General features: G+C 36.1%; 1 protein-coding gene across 6 annotated transcripts in view; it reads left to right on the top strand.

Annotated features, from left to right (window-relative positions):
• The window catches only part of LOC129767624 (atypical protein kinase C), a 440,627-nt gene that overhangs the window by 385,361 nt on the left and 41,299 nt on the right, over window positions 1-13,967 (top strand). For 2 of the 6 annotated variants that reach the window (XR_008741549.1, XM_055768694.1), the window contains exons 12-13: window positions 11,904-12,019; window positions 12,174-12,300. Coding sequence is in view for 3 of the 6 variants with exons in the window: in XM_055768694.1 (XP_055624669.1) it covers window positions 11,904-12,019; window positions 12,174-12,261 (204 nt within the window). In the remaining 3 variants the exon portion in view is untranslated. Of the gene's footprint in view, window positions 1-11,903; window positions 12,020-12,173; window positions 12,301-12,595; window positions 12,858-12,901; window positions 12,942-13,967 lie in introns of those variants that run through there. The other 4 variants (XR_008741548.1, XM_055768692.1, XR_008741547.1 and 1 more) reach the window with 3 other exon arrangements.

Consider the following 13,967-nt stretch of genomic DNA (forward strand, 5'->3'; position numbering starts at 1 on the left):
CCATCATGGGAGAGTTTCCCGAATTGGCGACAGTCCAAGATCTTTACTTCCATTGAAGGAAGCTTCTTGAACTTGCCTTTTCCTTCTTTTTTTATTTGTTCGCTCGTCAGACCCGTTTCAGTTATCACCCCCTCAATTTCTACGTTATGGGAGGGTATAAATGTTCTATATTCGAGAGTGAAGTGTTGGTCAGCAACAATCTCGTTTGCGTGTTTCCGTTCATTCACGACAACCCGCAATTTGTTCGGTCTAACCCTGCGAATTTCAGATACAGAAGTGTATCTGGCCAGATCTTTCATGATCTGAATCACGATAAGGCTTTTTCCTTTTGGTTTTGGCCGGAGGAAAACAACCCACGGGCCAGTTCCAGGTGCATCTTCTGGATAAACTCTGACACGTGGAGCGGAAACAACAGAGGGAGAAGACGAGGACGAGGATTGGGTTGGATCGGAAACATCAGAAGGGGGAAGCGAAATCGATGATGGGAGAGGGGGAGTGGAAGTAACAGTCGGTTCAGAAGGGAGGCTTGCTATTTTCTTAGAGGGGGGCTTGGAAGGATGAGCAGATTCGTCCCCAGAAGAATTATCTTCTTTTTGAGGGACTCGTTTATGTTTTTTCCCAGATCTTGTATGAGATTCATTATCGGAGATCTCCATCTCTGGAGATCCTCCACTATCCTCCATTTTACAAAAATTTCTGTCTTATTTCTAATATATTATTGATTTTAACAATATTCTCGAAAAAAAAAATAACAAAACAAAAATAAATTATGATAATAATATTAAACAATGAACAAATGAGTTGAATAATAATATTAATATTAAATATGTGTACCTTAAAATAAAAGTTGTTCCGATACTGCGCTCTACTGCCCTAACCAGGGAGAGACAGAGGCTACGCGCTATGGATCAACACAATAGCGCAAGAATAGCTCACACGGTCACGTGATGTTAATTCCCGTTAACGACAGCCACACGATGGCGATCCCGTTATGCCGATGTTCAACAGCCGCCAAGGGCTGCAAGCTGCAAGAGCGCTGCTTCCTTTGTTCCACTTCACAAAAGGTCAATTCGAAAGCGGACAGCAATGACCTTCACTCGTACACTATACCAATCGCACAATAGTAAAAGTGACAACGCACAATAACGACACTGAACTTTACTCGTCAAGAGTTGGATAGCGAATGAACGTAACTTTTCACAGAAATCGTTTTTGGAGTAAAAATTATTTCGAATAAATGTTTCTAGTGAGTTTTCAAACAAATGAGTACCGTGAAATGGCGTAGCATTGATCTTTTTTTTTTCAAACGTAACAGATTCATTTCCTCATCTTTGATGCTGGACGCTCTTAAATGGTTATCCGTGAACCAAAGAATTGTTTATTTAACTATTTTACGGTTTGCTGTTTCGACGAAGTTTTTTGAACGGTTTATATTATGTAGACTATTTAAATTTTTTAAATAATCTAAAAACTATAAATAAGGTTTGATTACTGGAATGCCAGATTTTTTAAAAAAATCAATTAATTATTACTCATAACATTAATTTATGGAAAGTACTTAATTATGATGAATGAATAATACATTTTCAGACGTTGATGATGACAACCAGTTACGCTTCGCTTCGTATACCATGTCAACTTCAAAGAACAGTTTTCGCTGTAATACTACTGCAAGGACCTCTAGCAATACTTGCCCTCGATGGACTGCTTCGATTTGATGGTCATCCAATGTAAGGAGCGTGATTGCGATCGATTCTAAATGAGGGGCTCAGAACGAAAAGGGTTTAAGGGACTTGATCGATTTCTCTTCACCAACTTTTACTCAACTTTTTCTTTAGTTAATAATTCAACTGCAGAAACGTTCCAATTTATGTTTGCTATAGAATCCGATAGATGAGGCTCCGACCTATCTTCCACAATGTCAAATACAGCTGGGAATGTGTTTGCAGCTAAGTTACGACCAAAAGAGAGAGTCGATGTCGAGAAATCGATGATGTCACTTACATCCCTTTCATTTTGAGCCCCTCAAATGTTTTCACATTTCGTCGATTTCGCTAGCAACGGATTTTTTTTCCTGAACACGATGCTAACTATTATTTTTATTTACCACTTCGTTGAAATAGTCCCGAAAGGTGTTTCGTGAGTTTCGTGCATAAGGTTTGATTCAGTTTCGTCTTTTTTGTTTCATTTACAGGTCTTGAAGACGACGATGAGCTATTACTCACAGAAGAGTCGCAAGATATTTTATATACTCCAATAACGTTGCCAGCAAGACTGTTTACGTTTCAAGAACTCCTCAATAGTCTGACTTCATCTCGGGACTAAAAAGGTTGCAATTAAGTTCTGATCTTCTCCTAAGTAGTTGAAACCTTATCAGAAAAAAACCCTTGAAGATTCCTTGCAGAAAACTTGACACTCAATTAAAGGATATCCATTCGAAATGAAAAATTTATTCATAGTTCAATGTTTTTATGTAAAAATGTGTTTATTTCATCTAAAATGTAATCCTTTATTAGCTTCATGCACACATGCAGTGTCTTCCAGTTTCGTATTCGCAACTGAAAATCCGAATATTCGGCTGCCGGATATCCGACTATCCGCCTCAAGCGTAGGATATCCTACTATCTGCTATCCTTTTCATCACTAATTGACATAAATTTAACCTCAATATTTTCAAACTTTTTCCTCTACTTAAAACTGATCATGTTTGTCTACAAACATTATCTCAAATGGGCATAGAAAAAATGGTTTATTAATACTGCTGGGTGATAGAAAATTGGTTTTTGCGCATTTTTGAGTAATCATGAACAGCTTCGCAGCAATCAACTTTTCTTTGCTTCGATATAACGTAACGAGAAAAAAAAATAAAGTTACCTTATATCGATGTATAACTGTATTATTTTGGTTGTTGGAATGAAACTTCAGTTGAACTAGATATATTAGAAGCTGTCTGTGAGATTTTATTTGTTCTTCGTCTGATAAAACCGGTAAACATCTGTGGGTTTTAAACAATCTTTCATGTTTGTATTTGGTTATACAGGGTGGGCCATTTAAAGTGGAAGCATCTGGCAACCCCATAACTTTTAACAGAGATGTCAGATTAACAAATGTCATACCGCGTTGGAAGCGTCATTTCAGTACAATTTTAACCATGGAACAATACACACCTAAACAACGCGCTGAAATTGTTCAGCTGTACATTCAAAATAACTTCTCAATTGTGTTAACTAAACGTGCGTGGAAAAATAAAAATAAAGTTAAAACATCGCCTGGAGACAACACTCGATTATATGCCAAATTTATATCGTCTGGTAGTGTTGGTAATGCCAGTCATCTGTCCAGACAACGACCAAGACGTTTCGACGAGAATATTGATGCCGTTCGGGCCAGTGTTGCAGAGACTCCATCGACATCAGGTCGCCATCGTTCGCAAGAGTTATGCCGATTTTTTATTGCCATTTGTTCGTGAAAATGAATTGGACAATTACTGGTTCCAACAGGACGGCGCTACATGCCATACAGCGGCTGCCACGACCAAATTATTGCGCGAAATGTTCCCCGGAAGATTAATATCGAAAAACGGCGATTATGACTGGCCACCGAGATCACCTGATTTGACACCTCCTGACTTTTTGTTATGGGGATATTTAAAATCCAAGGTATACACTGGCAAACCAAGGACCCTGGCTGCGCTGAAAGACAATATCCGACAAGAAATTGCTGCCATATCGGCCGAAACATTGGGCAAAGTGATGGAAAATGCCGAAAAAAGGGCACATTTTGCGGTCAAGGCAAGAGGCGGTCATTTACGAGATATCATAATCAAAAAGTAGTTAGAACAAATCTCCTTGGACCAAAATAAATGAATTTAAAAAAAAAATTTAAAATTCCACTTCTTTACTTTGCTATTGCAAAAACAAATCCTTCCACTTTAAATGGCCCACCCTGTATTTGTAGATGATCAAACCGTAAAACAAAAAGACTTGAAATAAGAACAAAATAAGCAAAATAAGAATGAACATATGGTAGGACAAATTGAAAAAGGTAAACGAAACATTTTCATGATGCTAAACGTTGAGAGAATAAATATTGAAGAAAATGATGGTCCATAACAGTTGGCAAAATAAAACTGAGAAACCTACCTTTGTTCGTTGTTGCTCGATATTTGAAATGATAATCCTCCAAATACCTTCAAACAATTACCCATCTCAATTTACGTGAGTCATTGCCATCTCACATTTAGCATCATGATAGCTTCTTCATCCAATTGTCAAGAATCAAATTAGAGCAAAAATTCCATCCAGAGCTCTTGAAATCCTTTCTGCTCTTCCCCACCACTGCATTCGTTGCATCTTCCCGTGTCCATAGATGGGCCCTGCCAGCAACCACAGGAGAGTTATCATTATAACGAAAATCCAGTCTACCACTCCAGCAGGGAGATTGAATCTGGCCCCCTACAAAGGCTACTGTTGCTTTGCCCTTTCAACTTTCGAAAACAGTCGATCCACACTCGGTGAACTCGGACTCTTCCTGGGAGGACGGAATCCCCACTCTTTTTCTCTGTCTCGAAGTGCATCGTTTATCAAGTGGAAAATGTGCCTCCCCCCATATCTCACCTGTTATTGTTTATGAATGGGGGGAATGGTAAGATGCTTGCATTCTGCACAAAAATAAACGATAAGCCCAATATAAACCTTTGCGAAAAGGGAGTCCTTACGGGAGGGATGAAAAAACCGACCGTTCGTTCGTTCATTGTAGGTATTAGGAGATGTGTTTGCAGGCTTTGCAGTTTTTCAAAACTAGAGGGAGGATGCGGTGTGGCTGTCTTACACCCGGTCTCTGCTTCCGGTCTCTTCCTCAGCCACGCTTCGGAGACAACGGCAGGTGCAATCGGATTAATTCAAGCTTCTTTGTTTGTTTGCTCAATTGGAGCTGCTCTCGGGTTCGTTATCTGTGCAGCATAACTTCAGAACAAGTATGAGATTATAAATATCGGTCTCATATTTGTTCTTCGAGTGCGATGCTTCGTGTTGTCTACAGAAGAGTCTGTATGACGATGATAATAATAATAATAATGATGATGATCATAATGCCGATAAGATAACAGAAAGATATTTAAGAAACAAGAAGGTGGGGTGGGGGATAAACTCAGAACTGAATTTATTACCAATTGCTGCCTATCGAGGTGTGTGGAGTTTCGAATCGAAATCGGAGAAGAATTTGTCGGAACATTGTTTTGTGTCGGTGTGAAGACGGAGTGCTTTCTAGTGCTTGAAGGCCCACCCACATCAAGCACTTTTGCTGAGAATGATGATAAATATTGTAGCAAATGTTTCCTAAAGTATTGATGATGCTTCGGTTGAGTGTTTTGCTGTTGCTGTTATATGCGAATTATATCGAATTCAATTGAATCTCGCTCCGTTTTGATTGATCGTTATATCGTTTTCTCGAATTGTACCATCATTATGGTGTTTATACTGAACATTTTTCTTTGTTAACGATGTTTCTGTTTGTTATATAAATTTCAATTCTAACCTAATTGTACGTATTTTTACCAGAACACTACAAAAAGTAATTCAGATCAAGATAAACAATTATTCGCACAGAATTTTCCTAAAATGGCCGTTTCCGATACATGATGTGTATATTTCTATAAACGAAAGGTTAGTTTCAAGTTGAAACAGGTTAAAAGTGGTAATAGATTTTACAGAATCAAAAAGAACTCAATATTAATAAATAAGGAATTGAGAAAAAATTAATGAAACATTGGAATTGTAACATGAAACATAATAAACAAACATGAACATGAAAAATTGTTTTAAATTTCTCAAACTGAGAACAACAAAAATCTCACAGGCGGACTTTTTTCATGTGAGAAAGGTGTTTTCTGACTTTAAGGGGATAAATAAAAAAAAATATTTTTTTTATAATCAAAAAACAAAAAAATATATGCATAAAAATCGAAGTTAAGCTAGAAAGAGAATGTCATAAAATGAATTCGAAACACAGAGAAAAAAAAATCGAAATGACAAATGAAGAAAGATAATATTTCAGCTAAAGAGAGATGAAGATGTATATTTTCCGTAAAAGGAATAGCTGCAAAAAAAGGAAAAGTATATACTAGGAATATTGAGAAATCGATGGATGGCTTTGCAGAAACAATCAAGAGAATGTGAAAAATTCGGAAAAAAAGAGAACGGTTTAACAAAAACAAAAACCTTGTTAGAAGGAAAATTTGAGAGACAGTAATATGTTTCCATGTTTCCGTTGTTTCCGTTGAGCATTGAGAATAGGGCAGAGAAATGAAAAACAATTTTCAAAAGCAACTATGATTGAGACAAAATATGAAGCGAACGGGAAAGATTAAGTGAAAAGGAAAAAGTGGAACAGGAAATCAGGAAAAATCACAGAACATGAAACAGGAACTAACAAAGTGAAACAGAGAAAAGTAGGGACGTTATAAAATGAATTCGACACAGAGAGAAAGATATAAAATTTTACATTATCAGAACGAGATATAAAAATAGCTACAACGAAAAGAACAAAGAAATCTTCACAGAGAAAACATGAGAGCATGAGCAACACCTAGACTCAGAGATTCTAAGGAAAGATAAGACGAATAGAACGATCACGAATAGAAAGAAACGAAACAAAGACAATGAGAGATCTAAACGAAAGTTTAGATAATGAGTGAGGAAGGAAGCTTTGAAAAGAGAGTGTATTCTCTCTCGGTCAAGTTTTCTCTTCGATCTTTTTTAGAATACGACCAAAAAGGGAGAGTAAGGAAGAGAGCTTCAGAGAGAACTAAGAAATGAGAAAGCTTTAAAGAGAATGCTTGAGAGAGAAATCTTGAGAGAGAGCTTGAGAAAGAGGGGTTAAGAGAGAACTTGAGAAAGAAAGCTTGAGAAAGAGGGCTTGAGAGAAACTTCGAGAAAAAAAAAATCTTAAAAGGGGGGGAGAGAGAGAGAGAGATAAAAAAGAAAGCTACAAGGAAGAATACGAACGAATTATCGGAAACTGTTTTCATTAACAATTCAGACGAGTTGAGAAAAAAAAACATGATGCGAGCGAGAAAGATATAGAATAAGTGCAAAAAGAAAGTGGGATCCAGAACAAATGAATGAAAAACTGAAAAAGAAAGCGAGAAACAAGTTAAATCGACAGAGAACGATAAAAGGAAAGTGGCACTGTGTAACCGACACGCAGGGAAACCGGAATATAGATCCTCTGAAAAAGTGAAAGAGAAAATAAAACAAAAAGATCCAGATAAATATTCCAAAGGAGCGAGAAAAATCAGAGAGAGAGGGGGGGGGGATAAACTTTAAAAAAGGTCACAGAAAAAACTTGAGAGCAATCAAGTCATAGAAACATTGAAAACGTTGAAATAAATAGAGTGAGCCAAAATAAGGGAGAAATGCATAAAAAAGAGTGAAAGTGGAAGAGAAAAAAAACGGATAGAGAATTTCTATTTATTTATCTGTTTTGTTTCACTTTGGTTTGAAGAGAGAGAGATTTCAGAGAGAGAGAGAGAGAGAGAGAGAGAGAGAGAGGCTGAAATAACATCAAACAAGAAATGCTTCCTAAAATGAAAAAAAGTTGATAAAAATTGATAACTTGAGAAAAATAGCACAATTTCGAGGAAAACAGAGAGAGAAAGAGAGAGAGAGAGAGAGAGAGAGAAAGATGTTAATTTTTCAACAACTCAATTCAGTAATACGGAATCCAAAATAAAAAATCCAAAAATATAAATTTCAAACTTTGGTATAAAACATGAAATCCTGAATCATTCTTTTCTTCCGCAATTCAACTCGGTTTTGAAATACAAATTTTGTATTACTGAAGCAAGCAAGGATTTAGGATAAGTAATCCAAAATCTAAAATCCAGAATCCCTAATAAAAAAAAAAAGATTTAAATATTTGATAAACAAACTTTTGAAATTCAATAACGTGAAACGCAATCAGCTATTCAATTCTGGAATCCAAAATACATGATCCAAAACCTAAAATTGAAAATTTCAAAATTCGGAACGAAGAACTCGAAAATTCCAAACCCTGAATTTCAGGAAGAAACCACAATACAAAATCCGTAATTCAATTTCGGAATATGAAATCCACAAAAAAAAAATAACAATCCAATGTTCAAAATTGAAGATTTAATTTGGAATGGAGAATTATTAAATCTCATATCTCAAATCATCCCTCCCTTCCACAATACAAAATCTGTAAGATTCAAACTCCGCAATCTAAATTTTGCAATTCAACGTAATTATTCGAAAAGAATAAATTTTGGATCCAGTTTTAGTTCAATTCCGAAATACTAAATCCGCACTTCTTAAACCGCTTTTCAAAATTCACGATTGAAAATCCGTGATTCAATTCCAGAATCCAAAATCCGTCATTAGAATCCATAATAGAAAATTTTAAAAACTGCGAAAAAAAAAATTATATATATAATATTTTCAGTGGAAAATTATAAAATTTAAATTAATTTCAAACCTTAAATCCAAATACTAAATTTTCCCTTACTTCCACAATATAAAATCTGCGCCTCAAATTTCGCCTTTTGAAATCCGAATTCCAATTCCGGAATCCATAATCCGTAATCCAAAACTCACAATCAAAAATTTGAAATTCAAAAAATTTTACATGAAAATGTTTGAATTCTTATTTAGATTTTTTTTGAATTTTGGATTTCGAAATGCGGAATTGATTTTTGATTGGGTGTTTTCGAAGGTGGATTGATGCAGTATGGATTTTGAATCGAGGATTCCGTATTGCGGAAGGGAGGATTCAGATTTGAATTTTCGTTGTGGATTTTATGATAGAGAATTTTGGATTGTGGATTTTCAAATATAGATTTTGGTTTGTGATTCAACATAAACAATCCAAAATCCATATTTTAAAGTCCCCATACAGAATCCTCGAATCCTCGTAATGTGAAAGGAAAAAATGAAGGATTTGTAATTATTGAACTTTTCATCCCGAATGACAAATGACAATGCGGAATATAACGTTCAATAATTCAATATCCGCGATAATCCACTCAATTCCGCTATAGAGAATCGCAATTGTAATACGTGATACGCAACAATTTTTTTTGGAACAAAAAGTCCGAATGCTGAATCAAAAATTCTACATCATTTCTTTCGCAGTTCGAAACTGCAATCCGAGATTCAAAAGTTCAACATTTAAAGATTAACAATTAAAAATTTGAAAACAATCTCAAACCCAACCCATTATTACACAATACACAATACAAAATCCGTATTTTAAAATCCACGATTCAAAATTCTCAATTCGAAATCTGAAATCCATAAAATGAAACCCGCAATCCAAAATACACACTTCAAAGCAGCGGAATGAATTGTTGCGGATGTTGGGAAGATGTAAGATGTCAACATAGAAAGGAAGAGAAAAAAGAAAGAAAGAGAAGAGAGAGAGAGAAAAAGAGAGAGAGAAAGAGAGAGAGAAAGCGAGAGAAAGAAAGACAGAGAGAAAAAGAGAGAAAGTAAAAGAAAGAAATAGAGAGAGAGAAAGAGAGAGAAAGAGAGAGAAAGAGAGAGAAAGAGAGAGAAAGAGAGAGAGAGAAAGAAAAAAGAAAGAAATAGATAAAGAGAGAAAAAGAAAAAATGAGAAAAAGAGAGAAAGAGAGAGAGAAATAGAAAGAGAGAGAGAGAGAAATAGAAAGAGAGTGAAAAAGAGAGAGAACTCGAAAAAAAGAGGTTTAGAATGATAATGATAATTGATAATTGGAAATGGCTTGGAAGAAAACACTTATGAAGAGAGTTGAATCTTTAAAATTAAACTTGAGAATCATAAATGAGGGGCTTAGAATGCAAGGGGTGTAAGTGACCTGATCGATTTCTCTTCATCAACTTTTTCTTCAGTTAGTAACTCAACTGCAAAACCGTTCCAATGTGAGTTTGCTATAGAATCCGATAGATGAGGTTCTGACTTATCTTCCGCATTGTCAAATACAGCTGGGAATAAGTTTGCAGCTAAGTTATGATCAAAAGAGAGGGTCGATGTAGAGAAACCGATCAAATCACTTACACCCCTTTCATTCTAAGCCCCTCAAATAGCAGCGGTTTAAGAGCTATTTTACCAAAAATTGGCGTATTAACGAAACGGCCTACCTACTCTAATACGGATGTGATGCATCCTGAAGCAAACTTAAAAACGCGTTCAAATTTCAAAGAAATATCTGATGTTTGAGCTAAATCAGGGCAATATTTTTTTCGAATTGTAGAATACACTTAAATATGTCACATGAATTAACAATAAAAAACGGCAAAACGCCCTTAAAGCTTTGGTTGGATTTCGCGAACTGATAAAATTTCGGGAATACTACAAAGGCTCTCTAACGGAAATGGAAGAAAACATGAATCAAATAAAGAATGAAACTATGAAACTTAAATTGTATTATCTATACTAAACACCGCATTTATTCAGACAACAAATATGCGAGAACATTGGAAAAAACACGCACAGGACACAGGACCGATTTGCAATCACTTACCAACAAGTGAACGGTATTTCAATGAGGTTTGTAAGAAAAATACTCAAATGTCTACTTATACGCGGAATGTTTCTTATTTCAATCTTCGTGGTATTTAAGGTGTCGAGGCCGAAGAGATTCTAGCTTTTCAGATGACTGTGGAATTCTGAGCCTTTTTACATAACATGTCAAAAATTCAGAAAAGTATTTTTTTTTTGGTTTTTAGATATATTGGGTTATTTTATTTATTTTTTGTTATTTTTTGTTGTTTTTAGTTATTTTTTTTTTGACAATTTTGCCGAATATATCCATTTTTTCAAAATTTGTCACATTTGAAGCCCTTTGGTAAATTGTGAGCATTTCACAAAAAACAGGTAAAATACTTGACTTTTCTAGGAAAATGTATTCAATTACATGTCAAATGTCTATTTTTAGACCAAAAATTTCATTAATTCCATTTTATGGTTTTTGAGGCGTCAAAACTCAAAAAGACATGATTTTTGGAACATTGCGACTTTTTGCATAACATGAAAAAAATCATAAAAGTAAAAAATGTCGTCATCGAGATATTTAAAAAAAATATATAAAGCCATGATTGAAAAGGAATAATATTAAAACTTAAATTGTTCGATTGAAGAAAAACAATAAACGTCAATGCTAATTCCACATCAACCCATCACCAGAGGTAAGTGCAACTCTTTCACCTCCCAAACGTGTTACTTTATTGCGATGAAAAACCTCCCTAATCCCCGAGCTGACCACTACCTACGACCGCATGCAATCAAATTTAGACACGGATCGAAAAATCTCTCGTTCCAGCGATAAATTCTCCCATTCTACATGAACGCATGGATGCATTTAGCTTGCAGTAGCACCAGAGGCAGCGAACGTGAAAAAAAATCCTCTAACCATTGATAACACCGAATCGACAACGCATTTCTTTTTCCCGGGTTTTTTGCTTGCAGTTTTTTTTGTTGTTGCACCAAACAGCTTTCTCTGTGCATTCGCTCGTCTGTTTTTTTTTTCGTTGATGTTGCTCTGATTCGGTTCGCACATTTCACCTTTGCTTGTTTGCGCCACACGACTCTGGTGTAAATATTAGCCCTGTGGGACTTTCGCTGAAAAATAACCAATTTTATCCGCATTCAAATTCATGCTTTATATATTTTTCTCTCCGCTGGTCTTGACTTACTTCGAAAAGTTTTAGCATATTTCAATGGAGTTCACTCTCGGTAACCTATGTATTTTTTTCCAATTCTTCCTTCGATCGGATGGTTAAATTTTCATCTTTTTTTGCCTGAGTGTTTTTGACGTTTTTTTTTCTCATATTCTCTTTCATTTTACTTTTTTTTTGTTTTTTTTATGATTGCAAATGTTTTTTGCCTCCTCCATTTATGACATTTAGCTAGAGCAAAAGCAAATAACGCCTCCATTTAGACCGAGACTTGACTCGGACCGTGATTTGGCCAATTTCCCGCCGGAGTTCACCGACGAACCGGTTCACCTGACGCCGGATGATGAGTAAGTAGAGAGAAGCCGTGGACCTGTCGTCTCCCGGGTGATGACCTTTTTTTTCTCCCGCAGCTTTTCAAAGAGAGAGGGGATCTGCTTCACGTTTTCCTGACTGAGCACTGAGCCGAAACTAATATGTTTTTATTTTCCCACATTTCCACAGCCGCGTCATCGACAAGATCGACCAGAGCGAATTCGAGGGCTTCGAGTACGTGAACCCACTGCTGATGTCCCTGGAAGATTGCGTTTGACATCACGCATCCTGCGAGCTGCATCCGTATAACATGCAGGTAGGTGAGACGTGGAGGAAGAGCGGTGACATTCTATTTCACTTCACTACACAATAATCATTTACGAAGTCCGACCCGTTACTGTGATAGTGTTTTCAAACGATATCGTTTGAACGGAACACTCACAGCGCGCATACCAATGCCAACAAACTGATTTTATATTTTTCTTTTTTTTTTGTGTCTCCCAAAACCCCGGTTTTGTGTTTTTAAACGATTCGTATGTGTGCGTGTTACCTTTTCAATTGACAATGTAATTTTGTTTTTCCTTCGATTTTTTGTTCCATACTTTTTGTAGTTTTGAGAACACACACCAACTGTTTCTATTTTCAAACTATTTAATTTATTTTAGTGCGTACGTTGGAGCGAAAAATATCGGCTAAGCCGAAGCGAACAAAGCCATAATAGTTATTATCAACATAACTAATACCATCACACTTTTTTTTTTGAGTGCTGTGTAAAAAAACTTTTATTTGTCGTACCGTGAATGTGATTTTGTTCCCTTTGTCCCCCACCCCTCTTCGTAGACGTAAATGTGTGACATTGTTTTGAGATCGATTTTGAGTTGTAACCAAAAAAACGGCAACTTTTTCATCCACTATAGATCCAATAATCCAAAACTACTTAAACTACCCAAAGTAAAAGTAAGTAGCCTCAGTACAACGCAGCAAGCAAGCAAGCGAACAAACCAAAGCGAACAACAGTACTACAAGCTTGTCGTTTACTTACTTTTTTGCTTAGTTACCACTTTCTTTTTTTTCTTGATTTGGCGTTCTTTTTGTTGCGGTTGTTGTTTATTACCACAAGGAAAGTGTTCATTGCGCTTCATTTCACATTCTTATCTTGTTATTGATTCTTGTATAAAAGCTAAGTTTTCTGAATCGCGTTATGTCTTCAATGTCCAATCCCAACTGTTTTAGGAGGACATCCACTCGCTAGTTTAGCCATGAAAGGGAAAGTGTACGTGTGGTGATTTTGTTTTCTGTTACAAGGTAGCCTAACGCCCCACGGTTTAGTCTGGAGTCCTAGTTATACTTGTTCCTACTTTAGGTGTAGCTTAGAGCTCACATAGGTTTAGATGAGTTTGTCTGATGAGTTTCTGTTTTCGAAATAGCAGTTGAGCATTGCGGACGATCATTAGGGGAAGTCATTAGGGGTTTGTCATTTTCGAAAGCAAGAAATCACAATGATTTTATTACTTGTTTTTCATCCCAGCTAGAGCCATTTTAGATTGATTCATTTTAGTTTATCGTTCCAAACTAAAGTCAGTGAATTTACTACGCATATTGAAACATCGATTCTTCTGTTCCTTTCATTTCTGCTGTCGTCTTCTTTCTATTTGGGAAGCAGAAGCTTTCTTTGACGGTTGAAACTACTTGAATGGGCATGGATGTTGCCTCATCATCGTCAAAATGTGTATTTCGCATGCGAAAACACCCTCGCAACTTTTAATTAAATGTTTCATCAACTTCATACTGACTTTAGTCACAACCCCTACGAATGTTGTCTTTCAAATGTTCAAGAGTTTGCGGAGAGTTGGCATAGACAAGGTCTTTCGCATAACCCCACAAAAAAAGTCTAGCGGGTTCAAATCGCATAATCTGGACGGCCAATTGGCTGATGCAAATGTCCAAAGCGCGAAATTATGCGTCCCTCAAATTTCGTTCGCA

The sequence above is a fragment of the Toxorhynchites rutilus genome, chromosome 2 (assembly GCF_029784135.1).
Source record: "Toxorhynchites rutilus septentrionalis strain SRP chromosome 2, ASM2978413v1, whole genome shotgun sequence".
NCBI classification, from domain to species: Eukaryota; Metazoa; Arthropoda; class Insecta; order Diptera; family Culicidae; genus Toxorhynchites; species Toxorhynchites rutilus.